At 39.5% G+C, this 22,467-nt stretch overlaps 1 protein-coding gene across 1 annotated transcript; it reads left to right on the top strand.

The window, feature by feature from the left end:
* Window positions 1–16,238: 16,238 nt before the first annotated feature.
* Window positions 16,239–19,863, top strand: LOC139469196 (lengsin-like). Its single transcript, XM_071251327.1, has 2 exons — window positions 16,239–16,389; window positions 18,695–19,863. Exons 1-2 carry the CDS (start codon window positions 16,239–16,241, stop codon window positions 19,861–19,863), a joined length of 1,320 nt encoding a protein of 439 aa, XP_071107428.1.
* Window positions 19,864–22,467: the final 2,604 nt, after the last annotated feature.

The raw sequence follows: 22,467 nt of genomic DNA, 5'->3' as shown, positions 1-22,467 counted from the left end.
CATTGCACATGTGACGTATGCGACGGATTAAATTATCTGTCCTACATAGCAGGTATCTGCCTCTCTCTCATATATCAGACGGATATCAGATTCCCGTGCCCTTTATAAAACCTTTATCAAGCCCTGAAATAATTATGATGTCTCGTTAGAGGAAGCAGGGGAGATGGGAACGTGGCTAACTTCGTAATGGCGTTAGTGATGAATGGCATTCTCACGGTCCATGTGTATCATACCGAGGGACTGGCCATTTATTATATATTCGGTTCACCGAAGACAACATTTCTTCATGATCCCCTCCCAACAATAAATGGATAGTCCCTAGATGTTCAAATTTATCACTTTTATTTGAAAAACATAGAATTCATTTTTTATGCCCGCCCCATCCTTCTCTAGAATAACTTTTCGACCCTCCCTTCTTCATCCACCCCCTTAATCTCACCCGCCCCCCTCTCCCTATAATAACTGTCCAGTCCTTGATCTTACGAGCTCAGAACTGAAAACCGATGTATTCTACAACAAAGGCATTATTACCATCTGGAACCGCCTCCGTGTTCTAGTGGATGTAGCGTCTGCACAGAGAGCAGAAGGACGGTGGTTCGAATCCCGACCGCGTCACTCAAAAATACGCTAAATATGTACTTGTTGTAACCCTGCATGACGTTTGGCTTTAAGAGGATAAAACATGGACAGTTCTACTCGGAGTCATTATACTGTGTCGGAGTCATTATACTGTGTCGGAGTGGGTATCCGTGTTAAACTGTGGCATGTATACCCGTGGACTAGCGATATAAAACCGGCATAAGTCAGAAAACGTACAAGCATATGTAGCGTACGTCGTAGTTATTATTACCTAAGTATTAAGTAAATAAAGCGACCAAACCCTTCCCATATCCAATAGAAATCCATTGTACGAGTCAGACCATATCATAAGCATGTGTTTATGAATCACTATCAAAAAGTAACGATACCAGATAATAAAAAAAAATTAGGTTTGATTAACTACTATAAAAAGACATGTTGTGCCAGTAGGTGGATTCTCGCTTTGGTGCAGTTAGAAACTATGCTTTGATTTTAGCAACTCAAAGAAGGTTAATAAGCTTTTGCCCGTCTATGTGCTCCTTAGGTTTCCAAATGAATTTTTTTTATATACATTGAATGTCTTAAAGCTTTAATTTGGAAACATGTCTCAAAATTCAGTCATGATCATTTTCTTGGTTTTATCTCCTTCCGACTTGTGTTTACATGTTTGAATCTATCAATAGTTATCGGCTTCCTATAACATAACACGTTTCCAATCCGAGTTGAGAAGGTCTACAACATGCAGCCCAGTGTGGCTGCGGGTCCCGTCTCTGGCTTTCACTCACGACTGGTTCTGTCTTGGCTACCAATGTCTTCCCGAGATGTCTTCCTGGTTGTTCGAGGTCTCAGCTGACTACCTGTTTCCAAGTGGTTGTTTTGCTCCAATCTTTGGATTCCGAAGCCTTGATATTAAACCGTAGATGAAACAGCCTGTTTACAATGTACCCCTACAGGACGACAGTTCAATAAGGTACAGCTTCAATCACTTCACTCGGATGATCTTTAAGCAACTGCACGAACCAGCCTGGCCAGTGTGGCATGATGGACATAGCATTTATGTCCAAGGCGAGTGATCATATACCAACTCTTAGTTGTCCAGAACAAAATCATACAATGTACTGATTTTGCCATGTGTAACTTAAACTATCCCTTCGACAAATGGTAATTAACCTATATCCGTCAGGCAACCTCCAAAGAATAAACATCTATTTTCCGGATTCATTATGCAAGTTATGAATCTTAGTTGCCAGAATTCACTGTCTGTACGTTCGAATCTCAGACCTCGATTGTGGTTCCTGCCAGAACCATGGCACAATGTGGTATCCTCCATTTGCCTCGTGACGTGAGGTTACTGAAATACTCAGTACCATACGTGTACCTCATGTTCTTTCATAAACAAAGCTATGCTATTTCGAAGCTTTTTATTTTTGTCAGCATGAAACAAAAATTATAATGTGCAGTGAGATTGACTAAACATAACTATGGCCGTGCCGCTATAGGTGAAATGTTCAAATAACTTACTGTAATAACTGCTTTCGGGCGTCAAGTGCGACACTACTACAGTTACTGAAAGTATTGCCGTTCCTGGTCATCATGGTCAATTACGCCATGACTTTGCAACTCGCATTGTCAGCATCGGTTCATCTCCGTCAAGGAGTGATTGGTCTAAAGACGCTTACTCCAAGTTGTCTCCAACAGCATTCATACTCGCATAATAGAGAAACGCAACACCAGCTATATACTCACATAGTTTTACTTACTCTCAGCCCATCTATCAATACACGACAGGATCAGACCGACCAGGCGCGTCACTAAATGGGGAGAACTTAGATCGATCGGGATTCGATTCGATTGCAAACCGCGCTCTCCTCTCCTGATGTTAAAGGTATCATTTTATAGTGTTCGGGCCTGGCCTGTCTTTGTCACATGTCACAATACCTCATTTTCATTCGTTAAGAGTTAGATCTGACCATGAACTCATGTGTGTCGTAATCGGAAAAATACCGAAGCCTACGTGCCAGATTGATAATCTCTATTGATTTTTTTACTCACTCCGGATGCTAGAAATGAAAAATATCTTGCCTCTGTGCTTGTTTCATTAACTAATGGACGATAATATGGAAACCATCCAATGATAAATATGAAATGTCCAGAATACTCTCGTGATCAATGTGAAATGTCTTTTATCTATTCATTCCTTTCAGTCTAAAAGTTCTCTGTCACAAACGTTATATACCTAATGCGACTCACCATTGCAGCTATAAACGGTTTTATTTGTTACCATTTTCTAATGTTTTTTAGACGTATACCTTATAACAGTACTAACTGTTGCATTATTTCATACAGTCCCCGTTATGTAAATAATGCATTCAGTTTGGCCGCGTGTCTAGGAAGAGACACTGTGCCCCATGGCCTGGTTCTTATGGTCGTGAGACGCTGTAAACCGTGCCATCGGGAACCTGAGACATTGCATCTGTGACCCGTCAAGTTCCGGGGTAGAATAGGTCTTCAGCAACCCATGCTTGCCGTGAAAGGCGACTATGCTTGTTGATAGAGGCAACTAACGGGATCGGGTGGTCAGGCTCGCTGACTTGCATTGGTTGATACATGTCATCGTATCCCAATTGCGTGGATCGATACTCATGATGTCAATCACTGGATTGTCTGGTCAAGACTCGTGTATTTACAGAGCGCCATCATACAGCTGGAATAGTGCTGAGTGCGGCGTTAAACAACTGAGAACGTGCTGTCTCACGATATTTTTTCCTTAAAGTAGAAAGGAAGAATTGAGAATAAATGATGACATCAGAGTTGCTAGCGTTCCAAGATTGATTCAGGTGCAGTGTGTTTAATAATGATTTCAATTCAATTAATCATATATACATATCTAGTAATCATAAATTATATTGTTACAAATGATTGTCATAATGCAGTGATTTCTTATGATGTAACTACTCATGATTAGCAGAATATAAATCAATAAAGAATTCGCTTCAATCTTATAAAAATATAAAATAATCACACATTACATTATACACAAATCAATCAGAATGGAACTTTAAATAACGGTACAATAACTAAGACAACACATATGATTCACAATGCCAATGTTAGCTTGAAATAATGCAACATTAAAGAGACGCAATTGTAGATGTATTACGGCAATGCAGTTTCCCGCATTACCGTAGTTCTTCTAATATACAAGTGTTATTAGTAACTTTATGCAGAGCTGGCATACGATGGTCACGTGGTCTCGTGTATGGCGGCTGTTGTAAATCTGCTCTGAGAAAGATTTTCTGGATACCGGACTTCGGGACTGTTTTGGACACGTTTTTGTGGTGAATATACCCGTTTATTGTACACTCTAACGTATCAGAGGATATGGGGGTATCAATATTGTTGCATGGAGGGTTAAAATAGGATGTTTCAATCCTCAGCACACTCGTCCACATGGTATGCACGCCGGGATAACACTACCCAAGGGGACACGTCTCGGGCTGAGATGTTTGCTATTGACAATGACACTCTTGCTCGTCGCCGGGGATGTCGAATCTAACCCAGGGCCTCCCAAATCCGTTCCTGATAGAATGCAAACGTGACTATCAATCCAAAATGTTTCTTGGTCATTGAATATCTGGAGAACAACAGCAGACCACCCTGAATGACCTTGCTATACAGCTCACCTCGCTACAGGGACAGATGATGAGCATGAGCGACAAGCTTGATAGGTTTGCTCAGGACTGCAGTCAGCGTCTCGTGTCTCTACAGGAGGAAAATGTTTCTCTTAGAAAGAGAGTTGCCGAACTAGAATTAAAAACTGATCGGACAGAAGCACAATCTCGAAGGTCTAATCTTATTTTTCATGGGTTACCAGATAAACGGGGAGAGACTTGGCAGGAGAGTGAGCAATGTGTTAGAGCTTTTATGGAAATTTCACTCAATATGGATAATGCCTCTTCACTGAACATCGAGCATGCTCATAGGTTACATTCCAAATCAAAGTCTAGGCCTCTCATTGTAAGGTTGCCTTTTTCAAAGACAAATGTGATGTTTTTGATGCTGCCAAAAAATACCTTAAAGGAAATAAAGAGTTCAGAGTGCCCGAGGACTTTACACAGAGAGTTCGTGATACGAGATCACAGTTGTTTGATTTTATGAAGCCAGTACGAGACGAAGGCAAGGTCGCTTTCCTCAATTATGACAAACTTGTAATTGACGGGAAAGTTTTTGTCTATGATGAAGAAAATCATAATATTAAACAAATAGGTGAAGGACGTGGATGGGTCTCCCGAGATATACACCGACTTTCTGAATCGTCTCATGTGGCGTCTGATTCGACTCAATAGGATTCCGGCCATGACTTCAGTACTTACAGGAATTCCTCTTTTCAATCTGACTTTAATGTGATTGACAACCTGAGATGCCACAATATTACCTCCCACACATCCTCGGATTCATTACCAGTGGTAAATACATATCCGCCTGACACAACAACAAACAGTGACAGTATATCTAAAACTGATCCCAGTATATCAAATGAGCTGACAAACACATCTGCTACTGATAATGTCACCCTGGAGAATACTAACCGCAGCACTGGTATTTGTTTCTGGAACATCCATGGCTTTTACCTATGTAAAATAATAGGTATCCATATTGTAAATGGAAGATCTACATCTGATAGAAATGGAGATTTTACTTTTGTTTCCCATACTGGGTGTAGTACTGTTGACTACTTTATTGTATCATCTGAGGTTTTCTCTAGGGTTATTGATTTGGTGGTTCTTAACAGAACCGAATCTGACCACTTGCCGGTTCTATGTAGTATGGAGCATGTCTTCACGTCAGTTACAAAGTAAGCAAGCTACAGAGAACACTGTTAGTTTTACCCTCACTCCATTTCCTAGATATAGGCTTCCTATAGACAGAATACCAGCATATCAAGAATATGTTTTTAGCAGAGAAAGTAGCCGAATGTTTGACGTTTTTATTTCTGTTTTGCAAACTGACATAAACGCTGCAGTTAGGAAATTAGCTGATATACTTATCTACTGTGGGGAAAAGGCGGGGGCAGTCTGTAGATGGTCTAGAAATAAAACCTTTGAAGAGCAACCGTTATGGTTTGATGCAGAGTGCTGTTAACTTAAATCTATGAAATACATGGTACTAAATCGTTTCAGATCATTCAAGAGTGACTCAAACTTAAAAGACTATTTATGTGCAAAAACTGAATTCAGAAAGAAGTGTAAAACTAAACAAAAAGAGTATAAAATACATATGACTCAGAAATTAACCGAGGCTGCAAATATGAGTGATTGTAAAGGTTCTGGAATACTATAAAGCACTATTTGAGAAGTACGCACAAGGTGATATAACCCCTAGATATTTTAAGAATTTTTTTAAATCCAGATTTTAACAGAGATGTTAATGAATTTGATAAATCAGTTCAGGAATTTTTAGATTCCCATTCATGTCGACATTGTAATTATATGCCTTTTACTGACCAGCTCTTATCAGGTGAAATTACTGAAAATGAAATTAAACAAGCTTTTAAATGAGTTAAAGGATGGTATACCCCCTGAATATCTGAAAAGTATAACAAATTTCATAAACCCCTTATCTTAGGCAGCTTTTTAATAAAATTCTAGATACAGGTGTTTTTTCCAGATTCCTGGAATATAGGAATGATTATTTCTGTACATAAATCTGGAAACATATCTGATCCAAGCAACTATCGAGGTATTTCTCTCTTAAATGTGACTGGGAAATTGTTTTCTGTTGTAATTTAAAAACGTATTAGAACATAAATGTGAATGACCTGTAATCAGAATCCCAAGCTGGATTTAGACCCAACTATTCTCCATCAGACAATATATTTATTCTTCAATCTTTGTGTACAAAATATCTTATTAAACCCAAGGGCCGTTTTTATTGTGCCTTTATCGATTTCAAAAAGGCTTTTGACTATGTGGATAGAAAGAAAATGATGTTTTTATTAATTACTGAAGGATTAACAGGCAAATTGTCAAACGTTCTACAGAGCATGTACTCATCAGTTAAGGCATATATCAAGACAGATAAGGGAATCACTGAATGTTTCAGAACTTCAGCTGGTGTAAGACATGGCTGTGTACTCAGCCCTGTCCTCTTTATATTTTTCATAAATGAACTTGTAACTGAAATGTATCATGAATGTGATTACGGAGTCTTTGTGTCACAAGATATAATCTGTTACTATTTGCTGATGATATTGCTTTATTATCATTTTCAGTTAGTGGCCTCCAGAAACAGTTAAATGTTCTCCAGCTACATTGTGAGAAATCGGGCCTTGAAGTAAATTTGAAAAAGACAAATGTTATTGTTTTCAGAAAAGGTGGTATTTTAAATAAATTTTAAAAAAGGACGTATTGTAATAAGACAGTCAATATTGTTTCATGTTATAAATATTTAGGATTGACTGTATCGTCTCGATTAGCATGGTCAACAGCATGTAAGCAGTTGGCTCTGCAAGCATCTAAAGCCTTGATTCCTGTCTAAAGAGTTTTTAAAGAAAACAAATTTTTATCTTTCCGAGTTGTTTCAGACATTTTTTACAGAAAAATAGCACCAATTCTTCTGTATGGTTCAGAAATATGGGGATGTCATTATAATGATTCCATAGAAAAAATTCATGCCATGTACTTTAAACGTTTTTTACGTGTCGGTAAATATGCCTCTAACAAAGCCATTCTAGGATAAACTGGTCGTACCAGTCTTTTTGTTTCATCCACGCTACGGGCAGTTAAATATTGGATAAAGCTACTTCGTATGAATTCAAATAGATTTCCTCTTCATTGTTATAATATGTTAAAAGCCTTCCATGAAAAGGGTAAATATTGTATATGGGTGTCTGATATCAGACAATATTCTTTGTATGTCTGGTTTTTCTCTTGCATGGATATCTCAAGATGTTGGAAATGATAAATTATTTATCTTCATGCTTAAGGAAAGATTACTTGATATATTTTCACAAGATTGGCACTGTCAATTATCATCCTCAAGGTTTTTATGCCATTATATGAATAGAAAATCATTACTTGTTCCTGAAATATATGTATCTGTACTTCAGGATAGAACTTTGAGAAGATCTTTGTGTAAATTACGTATATCATTACATAATGTTAATAATCTCAGAAAGAAAAATGTACAAGATAAAGAAAGTAGTTTATGCCGTTATTGTAATGAAGGCTATGTTGAGGATGAGTTTCATGTACTTCTCATTTGTAAATATTATCAGTTTCTTAGAAATAGATACCTCCCTATGATTTCAACTATGTACAAAGATGAACAACTGATGAAAAATGGGTTGAACTCCCGCAATGCTAAAACAATATCATCTCTGTCAATATTCCTGAAGAAGATTTTTGAAATGAGACGTTAATATTATATGTAAACTTATTATTACCTACACGTGACTGTTAATTGTTGATACAAAAAAAACACTTCTGTACTATGGGTCATATGGCCTAAAATATTGAATAAACTTCTGTCTGTCTGTCATTGTGCTTTCAACAGTTATAAACATCAAGTTACAGGTATTTCATTTCCTACCAAGAACAAAGCTGACTGACTATCAACTGAGTCCAGCATTACTGCCATCAATGAATGTACACATATTGACGACATGACATATTTTACTTTTCGATGTTGTTGATACTTGTACTAGATTTCTTATTTATAAAACGGTTACCAAGATGTTGATCAGGAATAATTAATTTCACATTTTGGTGATCGAAATTACTACAACCTACAAAAGTGATACCTACAGTGGAATAGTGCGCATTACTTAGTGTTGAAAACATTCCTAAAACGTTATAGAAGATTCAAAATACATTAAACAATAACTTAACAATGAACCAACGCGTGTAGTTGAAATCTAAGACAATAATCATGAAATACATTCAACATATTTGAAAACAACCATTGAAACAATCTGAGACAATAATCATAATACACATTCAACATATATGAAAACAACCATTGAAACAACACATGAAAATGTCTTAAAATAGAATTGAAGAACTAATGAGCCTGAAAGGATTAGGGTTTTTTGGTGTCTTTTCTTTGTTTGTTCTCACTTTGCCGGCAGATTATATCCGCATTACTCGGATTACGGCAGATAAGCAGTCACGCATTGCTAGAGACAGGCGTTTACTAATTAGCTGATATGAATCATGTTCACGTAACTTGAGGTGAATGTTAGTGATATGAGTTCACGTGTCAAAATGTTTAATATATAGTGTTTAATCAAAATTGATTAGAATAAAGTGAGTGAACACTATTAGTGAAGCATGTATATAACGACGGACATATTATTTCATCAAAAATCGAAATTCACACTACCTAACTACAACTCAGTTAGAACTGACAGAGCTAAACCGAAAACAAGAAGAGCCGCAGGAGGACTAATCATATTTATCAGGGAAGATATAAATTACGAAGAAATAAAAATAGACACGCCAAACCTAGAAGCCAACGGCATTAAAATCACATTAAATAACCGAAACATAAACATCATAAATATTTACCACTGGGCGGAACAAAAAGTCCAACCTGAGGATCTAAACAAACTACTCAAAATAAGTGATAAATCTACTATATTCCTAGGAGACTTTAACGCTCACCATCCTACATGGAGCATAGATGATAAAATAGATACTCATGGCAAATTAATCTCCGAATGGATAGAAACAAACGACCTAGTACTCCTTAATAGCAACCAACCCACGAGGTACGATAAGATAAACCAAAAAATGTCGGCTATCGACCTAACCATATGCACCGCAGATCTAGCCCAAAGCACTCAATGGGAAGTGCACGACGTCCCGCTAGGTAGCGACCACTTCCCCATAAACATAACCATAGGAAATACAAACGTACCAATCCAAACAGAAAACCAAGAACCAAAATTCCATTACAACAAAGCTAACTGGGACCAATTCCAAGATATCTGCAACGAAGCTAACTTAAACGAAATAGAAAATAATGATCCAGAAACCTATTGTAAAAACCTAACAGACTATATAATAAACGCAGCCAAAACCTCCATCCCCTTCAAAGTATCTAAGACAGGCAAACCGACGGTACCATGGTGGAATGAGGAAATAGAACAGACTAGACGAAAACGTAAATCAGCCTTCAATAAAGCAAAACGCGACTACAAATATTTAAACATAGCCCACGAACTAAACCACCAGGTTCAAAAACTAGTCCAAATAGCCAAAAGTAGAGACTGGAAAAAATTCTGCGAAGGTATAAATAACCGTACAGATGCCAGAACGGTCTGGCGCAAAATCCACGCCATTAGAGGCTTAAAACGACATAAAAAAACCCCTAACATTAACAACTCAACCAACCCCGCCCAAAAAGCAAATAATCTCGCCAACCACTTTTCGGCCGTTAGCAGTAACAGCAACTTCAGCCAAAAATTCCAAGATAAACTTAAAACAGAAAACAAACCCACAAAAGAACCAAACAATAACAATCTAGAAATAAATCAACCCTACACAATGGAGGAGCTCCTCTACGTAATCCAAAACAGGAAAAAGGGCACAGCCCCAGGATTAGACCTAACCTCTTACCAAATAATTAAAAAACTCCCCCTAAAACTGCTCCAGGCACTACTCAAACTATACAATCTCATCTACCTAAACGGACAGGTTCCTACACCCTGGAAACAGGCCCTAGTCATACCAATCCCTAAACCTAATAAACCAGCTAATCAAGCTAACTCATATAGACCAATATCCCTAACTTCAAACTTATGTAAAGTAATGGAATCAATGGCTAAAAATAGATTACAACATTACTTAACCCAAAATAACACCATAAACCCAGATCAAAGCGGTTTCACTCCTGGCCGCTCAACCCTAGATAACCTCGCCCGACTAGAACAAGATATTAAGACAGGACAACTAAATAAACAATATACCACAGGCATCTTCTTAGACTTCTCTAAAGCTTTCGACAAGGTATGGCACGATGGGCTAATACAAAAACTTAAAAAAATAGGACTCAAAGGTCAGATAATAAACTACATCCAGGACTTCCTAAACAATCGTAAAATAACCGTGTGTATAGACCAAACTCTATCGGACCAATGTCCCCTAGAAAATGGCACTCCACAGGGCAGTATCCTCAGCCCCACCCTCTTCAATATAATGATAAACGATCTATTCGAGGGTCTATCCCCTAAAGTAAACACATCAAAATTCGCGGATGATGGAGCCATCTGGATCCGCACTAAAAGCATGAAAATGGCCACAAATCTACTCCAAAAATCTCTTAATAAAATACAACAATGGGCTGACAAATGGGGTTTCTCCCTTAACTCAGAAAAAACAACAGGAATAGTATTCAAACATAAAAACATGAAACCCGCCTCCCCAATCCTCCAGCTAAACAACCAAACAATCAAATTTCAAAAACAAACCAAATTCTTAGGACTTATTTTCGATGAACATCTCACCTGGGATGCTCACATCCAAAACCTAACAACTAAATGCAGTAAAGACCTAAACACCCTAAGATGCCTAACTGGCTCTAACTGGGGAGCCTCCAAAGATACTCTCCTCTCTCTCTACATATCCCTAATTAGATCAAAACTAGACTACGGCTGCGCCATATACAACACCCTAAACAACTCTCTATCCAAAAAACTTGACTCAATACAATATCAGGCTCTCAAACTCATTACACGCACCCAACATGGCACCTCCTACACCTCACTTCAGGCCTTAACAGGAGAAATGCCACTAAGTCTACGCAGGGAACAGCTAAGCTTAAATTTCTGGGCCGCGTCCCAATCAAACCCTCTCATCCAAAACTTAATAAACCAAAACATCAGCCCTAAAAACCAAGCTCTAGCTCGTAAACACCCCTTACTTACCCCAATATCCCAAAGAATAACAAACTACCTCAATGAACACCAAATTAAAAATCTTAAACAAAACTGCAAACAATCAAATATCTTCACCCCTAAACTTAAAATACCCAAAATAGACACAACACTAGCTAGCCAAATAAATAAACAAACCGACCCAAACATAGCTAAAACTACCACACTAGCATACATACACAAAAATTGGCCAAATTGGTGTCACATTTACACGGACGGATCCTCAGATCCGACCTCCAAACACACGGGTTTCGGAGTCCATACCACACAACCAACTAAAACCACACAATCCTTCCGACTCCCAAATAACCAATCAATATTCACGGCCGAACTAATGGGCATGGCCTCAGCCCTCCACAATCAAGAATCCAAAAACAACCAAAAAATCCTAATACTTACTGACTCCCTAAGTGGACTACAAGCCCTCCAAAACAAAAATACCAAAAACCGACCTAAATTAATAAATCAAATACTTAAAAGCTCCAACGACCTAACAAAAGCAGGCAAACAAATAACCTTCTTGTGGATACCCGCCCACGTAGGAATATACGGTAATGAAAACGCCGATAAAGCAGCTAAACTATCCCTTAAAATCCCAGAAATAAGCTTAAACTTACCCATCTCAAAATCAGAAATTAAAAGTGTAAACAAACAAAAAATCACAAAAAAATGGCATAACCTATATCTAAACTCAAATAGCAAAATCAAAAGAGTGCTGAGCAAACCACTAACCAAACCAAAAATTCTCCATCCATCAAAAAAAATCGACAGAGTAATCACTAAACTCCAAACAGGACACACCAACCTAAATAACCACCTAAAAAAATTTAAAAAACACACTACAGGTAACTGCCCACACAGCAAACAACCAGAAACCCCAGAACACGCACTCATCCACTGCACACACTACCTAACACATCGAACCGCATTACAAACCACCCTCAATCTAAACAAGGCTCTCACTCTAGAAGCAATACTAAACCCACAAAATAAACTAGAAAACTTCAAGGCCTTAGGCGTATTCTTAATAAAAACGGAACTAATAAAACGCATCTAAAACCATAATAACCTACCAAATCAAAATCACATAAACAAACAATCATCCACCATACCCAGCTCCCTTAGTTCTCCTCCCCAACCCCATCAGCATCTATTCCAAATCTCAAAATTCCCAAATTCTATATAAGCAACCCCTAAAGCCCCCTCTTGGGTTGCACAGACCACCCTCGCCCCTTTCGGAAACACATTAAATGGCCTGGCCGGGCCCGTGTGCGAAATACGCATCAGTCGGAAAGCGCACGTTAAATCTCCAAAGTAAGTAAGTAAGTAAGTATTTCATCAAAAACCAAGCTCTAGCTCGTAAACACCCCTTCCTTACCCCAATATCCCAAAGAATAACAAACTACCTCAATGAACACCAAATTAAAAATCTTAAACAAAACTGCAAACAATCAAATCTCTTCACCCCTAAACTTAAAATACCCAAAATAGACACAACACTAGCTAGCCAAATAAATAAACAAACCGACCCAAACATAGCTAAAACCACCACACTAGCATACATTCACGAAAATTGGCCAAATTGGTGTCACATTTACACGGACGGATCTTCAGATCCGACCTCCAAACACACAGGTTTCGGAGTCCATACCACACAACCAACTAAAACCACACAATCCTTCCGACTCCCAAACAACCAATCAATATTCACGGCAGAACTAATGGGCATGGCCTCAGCCCTCCATAATCAAGAATCCAAAAACCACAAAAAAATCCTAATACTTACCGACTCCCTAAGTGGACTGCAAGCCCTCCAAAACAAAAATACCAAAAACCGACCTAAATTAATAAATCAAATACTTAAAAGCTCCAACGACCTAACTAAGGCAGGCAAACAAATAACCTTCTTGTGGATACCCGCCCACGTAGGAATATACGGTAATGAAAACGACGATAAAGCAGCTAAACTATCCCTCAAAATCCCAGAAATAAGCTTAAACTTTCCAATCTCAAAATCAGAAATTAAAAGCGGAAACAAGCAAAAAATCACCAAAAAATGGCATAACCTTTATCTAAACTCAAATAGCCAAATCAAAAATGTACTCAGCAAACCACTAACCAAACCAAAAATTCACCATCCATAAAAAAAATCGACAGAGTAATCACTAAACTCCAAACAGGACACACCAACCTAAATAACCATCTAAAAAATAAAAAAAACACACTACAGGTAACTGCCCACACAGCAAACAACTAGAAACCCCAGAACACGCACTCATCCACTGCACACACTACCTAACACATCGAACCGCATTACAAACCACCCTCAATCTAAACAAGGCTCTCACTCTAGAAGCAATACTAAGCCCACAAAATAAACTAGAAAACTTCAAGGTCTTAGGCGTATTCTTAATCAAAACGGAACTAATAAAACGCATCTAAAAACACTATAATCTACCAAATCAAAATTACATAAACAAACAAACAAACAAACAAACATCCACCATACCCAGCTCCCTTAGTTCTCCTCCCCAACCCCATCGGCATCTATTCCAAATCTCAAAATTCTATATAAGCAGCCCCTAAAGCCCCCTCTTGGGTTGCACACACAACTTTCGCCCCTTTCGGAAACACATTAAATGGCCTGGCCGGGCCCGTGTGCGAAATACGCATCAGTCGGAAAGCGCACGTTAAATCTCCAAAGTAAGTAAGTAAGTATTTCATCATTACTTCCTTGCATCATGGCGAATGTACAAGTGAATGTGCGATTTATTCCAAATAGTCGTGGTGGTCAGAACCTTTGCTACCAGGGTCATAAATTCAGCATAAAGAGTAGGAGGGGAGAGAAGGTGCACTGGAGCCAAAAAACTCCCTCCTCTTCCTCTTCGACGATCTGACATCAACCTTCCTGACATGTATAAGACAACCAACAACGGCGAAAACTTCCTGCTACATCAAGACGACGATATGCTCATCTTCTCCACAACCCAAAACTTGCGCCACATGTGTCTGTCGCTGAGGTCTTGTTCTGTGATGGAACGTTCAGCTTTATACTGTTCACGCCCTTGTTGAAGGAAAAATGTTTCCTTTAGTGTATGCCCTCCTGCCCAACAAGAAGCAATCAACATATCAGCGCTTCCTCACCATCCTCCAACAGAGTGCTGAAACCCGCAACCTGCACCTAAGACCAAGAACCATCTTTCACTATCGACAGGCAGTTTGGCGCAATGTCCAGAAGTGTGGTCTGCAAAGTGCCTTTGCAAACAACCCAGATGTGAACTTGTTCGTGAGGAGAGCTTCTGCCCTACCTCTACTGAGACCTGAAGATATCTACGATTTCTGGTTCAATGCCCTTAAAGCTGCTAACATGGAAGACCCTTCAATTTCGAAGTTTGCTGATTACGTAACTGAGCAGTGGGTTGAGGGAGAAGACAGAAATATGTGGAACCATTTTGACATGCTAGGCCCACGAACCACCTTATGTTGAGGGGTGGCACGCAAGAATCAACAAAATGACCACCTACCATCCCAACATCTTCAGGTTCATCACCCTTATAAAATCTGAACAATCAATGACAGAAGTGACCATCAGTCAGCTCCAATCTGGTGGTAAGAGACGCCACAAGAAGAAACAGTATCGCCAACTGGAGCATGAACTAGACCGCCTGAAAGTCTGTCTTCAGAATAATAGCAAGACAATGATGCAATATGGAGATGCCGTCTCTCATCTGGTTGGATTGTAATATTTTATTGTTGTGATATAATGTATGATGTGCAAATGTAAATGTATGTAAAATTGTATATGAAAGTAAAGAATTATGTGAAAGAATTGTGTTTGAAGAATTATGTGAAAGAAATGGGTTCATATGGTAATCAGTTGGAATAAGAGCTACCTCACCTTGAATTAATTTGTGTTTAATCACTCGATTGTTTGTGGATTATGTTAATTACCCTAGACAATACCTGCCGGCAAAGTGGGAACACCCCCTATTTTTTTAGCTGTTACTATCCCCATTAATTCGGCTGTGGAAATTGATTGATTATTTGGGAGCCTATAGGATTTTGTTTCTTTTTTGAGTTTGTTGATGTGGATGCCGAATCCTGTGCGCTTCGAGCCCGGATCATGTAAATGTGGCACCAATTTGGCTATTTTTCGTGAATGTATGCTAGTGTGGTGGATTTAGCAGTATTTGGATCAGTTTCTATATTTAGACTGGTGAAGAGAGATGTGTCGATTTGGGGGGTTTGGAGTTTAGGTATGAAGGTGTTATTTGGTGCTGTGTTTAATAAAATTATTTAGGTTGTGTGTATTTAGGTAATTTATTATGCGTTGAGTGATTGGTATTAATTGATGGTTTTGCGAGCCAGAGCTTGGAGTCTGGGGTTTATGTTGGTTTTAAGGATTTGTTGGTTTTGTTGGGTTGAAGCCCAGTAATTTATTGTTAGATGTTCTCGGCGTAGATCCAGGGGTATTTCGCCTGTTAGTGCCTGTAGTGATATGACAATCAAAACATTGCATCTGGTTATTGCGGCACAGACGTAACAGCTTGCTTTATAGACACAAATGCAGAAATTGAATACCGGCGTTAAAACAGATTTCATCACTACCACTTCCTGTGGGCTCGTGACGTGGTAACTCTCTCGTTAAACGTTTTATAGTGACATTTGCGAACATAACACATCAGACATACTCATTGACTGACTACATCGCCACCACATCATCATGTCGAAGCTGGAACGGGTCCGTTCGGGGATTGCGAACTATGACTACATCAGGTTTGCTATTTGTGATATCAATGGAACAAGTCGTGGCCATGTAGTACCAAGCCGCAACGCTGCTAAGTATTTGGAAGGAGGGCTTGACACATTTGAGGGTAAGCTGTAAATTATGGAATCATTTTCGCATGCTTGTCTATACATGCCGGATGTCAATGCAACTTCGACAGAGAAAACCCTTCCATACATGGAAGAGAGTTTCACCTTTTCACAGAGGTATTGGTGATATAACATTATAGCACTTACATTGCGACGTGCTTGCATGCATGCATATGGGTGTCCTTGTGTATGTGTGCGCGCGCGCGTGTTTAGGTGTGTGTGTGTGTGTGTGTGCATGCGCGCGTGTGTGTGTGTGTGTGTGTGTGCATGCGCGTGTGAGTGTGTGTGTGGCTGCTTGTAACAGTCCGCACTCATGCTAGTTTTGTAGTACTTGCCTACAGAGATACCATGCCGCGGTTTAACAAAACTACCCCACTTTGACTTACTATACTGTCTATCCACCTGACCACAAGGGCGCTCTTACACGTGCTATGAATAAAGTACAATTACAGCTAGTTCAGTTGAACCTGATGTAGTGCAAGTATATGCGGTTTTAAGTTTGAGAGGGGCGGTCGGGTAACCTCGTGATTAAAGCGTTCGCTCATCACTCCGATTATTTAAGGTGAATTGAAGGTGACTACATGCATATTCATATCTAGGAAGTTGAAAGAGCATTATACACAGTTAAAGCATATGATGATCCCCAAATGTTTTTGTGTACACACTGTTTACACGTTCTATCGATGAGTTTCATTTTCTCTTGGAATGTCCTTATTTTCATTCGAGTAGAGAAATATTGTTGCCGCCCTATTACTATTCTAATCCTTCCATTGATGAATTACGTAGAGCGGAATGTCCGAGTAACTCTCCATTCCTTAAAAATAATGGAGCGTTCAAACAATAGAATGACGTCACAGATGTGTTTTAACCAAGCATCAGCGAACCCTGCAGTTAATAAAAGTGTATCTTGGGATACTGGGATATTGCACTAGGTTATGTGTTCCCGTGGTTTTGAGTTAACAATTGACTTGCCTTTGCATGTGTTTGACCCGGTGAGGCAGGGTACGCTCACCATTTCGCGAAACCTGGTATCATCACTATTTGATAGTGATTCAGAAACACAGGCTTATGATGTAGTCGGAATCGTACAGTGGACTCTGCTTTTAACTGTGTTTTACCAAATAAAAAGTTACACCGGTAATCTATAGCGAAGCTATAAACAATAAGCCAGAGGCAAAGGACTAAAGTGTACTGCATAAGACAACACTTAGGGATAAAAGGTTAATATTTGTAGATACTGATCAGGTCAACCGTCACCCGATTATACGAAGGAATAAACATTGCATTTGGCGAGCTAAATACGAAGTGTTTATTCCTAATAAAGATATCCCCAAACACACAACTACGTGATAACCTCTTTGTCATAAATGTCATTCCCGATGGTTAATTCTGCCTCGATCGCCGAATGATTTGCTTATAAACACTGAACGTGGTCTCTACATGACCTTTGCTATTTGTTTCTCTATCCCAAACGGATATCGTTTTTATCCGCTGGCTTTATCCTGCCGAGAAACGTACCCATTATATGATAGGTGAGGTGAGGTGAAGTGGGGTTTAACGTCGCGTCCCAGATTATTGCACTTATATAGCGACGTGCATGCACGTGAGTGTGGCAGCATGTACTTGTCAAGCCTTATGCCGATTTATAGTGCCAACACACTGAGATACCATGCCGCATTTAACAGGGATACCCTACTCAGACACAGTATACTGACTCCAAGCCGACCAGTCCTTGTTTTAGCCCCTTAATGCCGAGCGCCAGACAGGGTAACATTATATGATAAATTGAATTATGACAATTGAATTATGTGGGCTAACGACCTTACGGATTCTCACATTACACATTACATTACAACAGCTGGTTTATGCCATTAGTATACAGATTCTATCAATCTGGTTGTATTGTTATAGCTGTTTATGTATTCGTATTTACAGATGCCTACCTACTTTGAACAACATAAAGATTTGATGATAAAACTTTTAGGACGTGTGGCGTATTTAACTAAATATCTGTGTTTAGGTCTCACTAGAAACAAAATAAGGCAAGCAGAATCTATAACCCCTGGTTCACTTAACATTGAAGGCCAGATAAACTACTGTACCGTCCACGAACGTGATTACAATTGTGAAACAAACTGAGCTATAATCTTCAACATTTCTGTTTCAATGTGCCACAGCAGAAGGTATTTGTTTTCTTAATCTTAGTGCGTAAATACTAGCTAAGTGAGCTAAACCAATGCAGAACATTAGTTCAGTGAAGTCAACCGTCAAGGTAACTGTTAATCATAGTACATCTTCTTTCAGGTTTGCTGATGCTCGGCCATGAAACTGAAGTGGTTGCTTTACCGCATGAGAAAGGTTATCACTATGGAAACATGACCCTTGTGCCCGACCTTGATACACTTAGACCGATTCCGTGGGGAGGAGATGGCAAGGTCAAGGTCGCTGAAATTTTGTGTGAATCCCAATGGAAGACCGATAACTCTCCCCAGGAAGCCTGTCCTAGGTACGTTCTGAGGCAACAGATCAAACGTCTAGATGAACTCGGCCTAGATTTATATTCTGGATTTGAAATAGAATATTTTCTGCTCCATGCTGATACAATGAAACCAATATTTAATGGAAAGGCCATCATGTGTCACAGAAATCAAAACAAAAATGGGCCACTCCTGTTCAAGTTTGACGGAGATTTGTTCAAAGCAGGCGTTGATTTGGATAAAATCCATTCTGAATACGCGTCAGGAATGTTTGAAGCTGTGATGAAACCGCAATATGGCATAGAAGGAGCTGATTCAACAGTCAAGCTAAAACAAGGCCTACTGGAGATGGCTGATTTGAATGGCCTGATGGCCACTTTTATGTCCAAGCTGGATCTGGAGGAAACTGGATGTGGGGCCCATTACAACTTTTCATTGCTCTCCAAAGATACAGGGGAAAATACCTTCTATGACCAAATGGCCAGTGATGGGTTATCAACAACTGCAAAACAGTGGATTGCAGGAATCCTGAAACACAGCAAGGCTCTGACTGCTTTGACTTCACCCACAATCAACTGCTACAGGAGACTTCACCAGCCTTGGTCTCCAGGAAGTATCTTCTGGGGCATTGAAGACCGCGAGGCCTCTCTCCGTGTCAAGAACCACGGACCTTCAGGAACCTACCTAGAGAACAGGATGCCGAGCGGAAGAAGCAACCCCTACATTGTCATGGCGGCCACAATTGCTGCCGGCTTGGATGGGGTCAAGAACAAGCTGGTATGCCCACCTCCGGCGAGTTTGAAAGAGGGCAAAGCTCTTCCCTATACCCTCAACGAGGCTTTAAAGGATCTCGAAGCTGATACAGATCTGGTGAAAGCATTGGGAGAGGAGTTTGTTAGTTGGTTTGTCAAGTGCAAAGAGTTAGATTTGAAGAGGTTTGCCGGACTGGTGGATGACATGGAGAGAATGGCGCTAGAAAAGAAAATCTACTTTTGAACGTTTTCATGGAGAATGAGTCTCTCCTAAAGCTAGGCATAACTTGCTAATACCTACTCCAGATCCAGTTAGTTATCATAATTATTTACAATCTACACTCCAGGCGAGGATGAAAATAAAACAATGACTTCATAATATAGTGACATTAACAGAATGAGTTTCTCTCATAGCATAACCTCATGTGCTAATACTTATCTACTTTTGAACATTTCTGTGAAGAAAGACTCTTTCTCAAAACATATGTCAATTTGGCAATACTGAAGATCCAGCGAGTTATCATATTCATAATCTGCACTCAAGGCCATGATGAAAAAAATGACATTTTAGTAAAGGGACACTAACAGTATTAGGTATGAAGTGTTTGGCAAGTTCTTTATTATGAGGAACAACGCTTCAGAGCATATATTTACTCCTTTTTCTTACATCATGATGTAGCAAGTGTAATGCACAATACGAAGACCGAGACAAACGAGTGAAAATGAAAACTTGCTCTTAAAATTCGTTTAATTAAAAGTTGATATTTTAACGTCTATGTTTGTAACACCCCCAACGAATCTTAAAAGCGCTAACGCGGATGGCATGGTTTCATTAACACGGTCGTCTTGGCCTGCAAGCTGTTGGGTGAGTGAGTGAGTATGGTTTACACCGCCTTTATCGATATTCCAGCAATATCACGGCGGGGGACGCCAGAAATGGGCTTCACACATTGCACCCATGCCCAAGTCTTTGGCGTGACGAGCGAACGCTTTCACCACTTGGCTACCCGACCGCCCCTCAAGCTGTTGGGTATTACCACCAACCAGGTACAGAATATACGCCAACGTTTCATAAGTTGTGGGATAGATAATACCAGTATGGATTCCAAGTTTGTCAAAAGTATTGCTATTGGGGTCGTGTCAAATAACCTTGGTTTAGTATTACTAACAGCCATGGGGTCACAAACAGATGAACACAATTCAACCTTATTGATCAACACCGCAATGGATACTGCTTGAGTAGGTTTGACACCAGAATAAACGTTCATATATCTGGGTACAATCGCAATCCTTTGTGTACATTCGAAAAACGAGACTGCTCTCGAGACAGTTGTATGTGCAACCCATATGCAGGTTTCTTATATATCTCTCAGGAGACATCCAGGAGACAGGAGTTCAATCCCAGACCATTAAACAAAGATCCAAAAGACACGAAAAAGCAATCATTCAGCAAATATAAGATTCAGAAGTTAAACTAACAAACGAGATCAGTTCAAAGAGGTATAATATTCCGATGTTACTTAGTACCGTCACATACCTTGAAAAAAACAACCCAAGGAGAAAAAAGAAGAAAATAACATCATGAGTTTAGATATAAATGTTGTTAATGAAACCGTTGATGACATCTATAATGGTTTTGAGGTTTACAAACGAAGCTGATTCTGTTTGCAAAAATAAAACATTGGAAGTGTTGAACTTTGCCAGAACTGATGACAATTAACTTTTGAAACTGAGGGATATCGAGGGTGTGGGGAAGTGGGGGGGTGGGTGGGTGGGTGGGGGGTGGGGGGCTTATTGCGAAAATGGTTCATTGGGACGATAAAATAAACACTCTGAACTTTACATGTTCTTTTACTTCCAGAGGCTACGGTATAGCGAATCATCTGAGGATGAACCAGAGATCAGAAATAATGCAATGCAAAGAAAAAGACAAGTAAACATTATTTCTACAAAGGCGGTAAACTGTCGTCTGCTCCTGCAAGTGATACGCACGCCTTACGCGTTAATACAGAGGTGTCTCGACCCATGTCACGTGACGGAAACAAGCCCATGTCGGGCCAACAGAGGTAACGCAGGCAGAGGTGGGAGACCGACAAAGAAGAGATTTGGGCGTGGCAAGGGTCCGGATATACAGGGGGCGCCGTCTGAATCTAACAGTCACATCATTAATGCTGTAAAACTCGTGTTTTGAAATACATCAGGACTGATCTCAAAATTTTCTAATTGTGAGTGTCTATCATTTTATAATTCATTTGACATAATTTGTTTGAGAGAAACATGAAACCCAGAAGCTAAATTTTGATACTTTATAAGAAAGGAATAAGATAGCAAATTTTGGAAGACCTTCAGGTGGAATTTGCGTTCTCATGAAAAGAATCCTTTAGATTATGTAAAAATTCACATGGATCACAGAAATTGGTGTACAACTATTACTTAACAAGTGACTTGTTTATTCTTTGTTTTTATCAGATGATGGGAGGGAAGGTTGAAATAAGAGACCTCCCTCCACGAGAGTTCATGCAGAATCATGAGGAGGGCAGGTGAGAAAGGAAGTTTAAAGAAGTGGACTAAAGGGCCAATCAGAAGAAAGGTAGCATCCGACAGGTGTCATAAGAATGCATGAGGGCAGGTGGGAAAGGAAGTTTAAAGAAGTGGACCAAGGGCCAAACAGAAGGAAGATAGCATCTGACAGGTGTCAAACGAAGTCAATATGCTACACAGTGATATGAAGTGGTGGACATATCTAAAATATATAGGAGGCTGTAAATGGGCATCCAGGTTGATGCTAGTTGGCTGACATTCAACTGCCATATTTATAATGAATCGCTAGGGGATACGAAGGGCACTT

Source organism: Haliotis cracherodii, unplaced genomic scaffold (genome assembly GCF_022045235.1).
Source record: "Haliotis cracherodii isolate W230 unplaced genomic scaffold, xgHalCrac1.p SCAF_2, whole genome shotgun sequence".
NCBI lineage: Eukaryota > Metazoa > Mollusca > Gastropoda > Lepetellida > Haliotidae > Haliotis > Haliotis cracherodii.
The sequence above is the reverse complement of the archived record's forward strand: the minus strand, read 5'-3'. Positions and strand labels throughout refer to the sequence as shown.

Bases quoted from the DNA above. Each gene is read 5' to 3' on its own strand.
- LOC139469196 (XM_071251327.1), top strand. From the start codon at position 16,239: ATGTCGAAGCTGGAACGGGTCCGTTCGGGGATTGCGAACTATGACTAC. The intron at 16,390-18,694 runs GTAAGCTGTAAA...ATCTTCTTTCAG, and splicing joins AGGGCTTGACACATTTGAGG to GTTTGCTGATGCTCGGCCAT.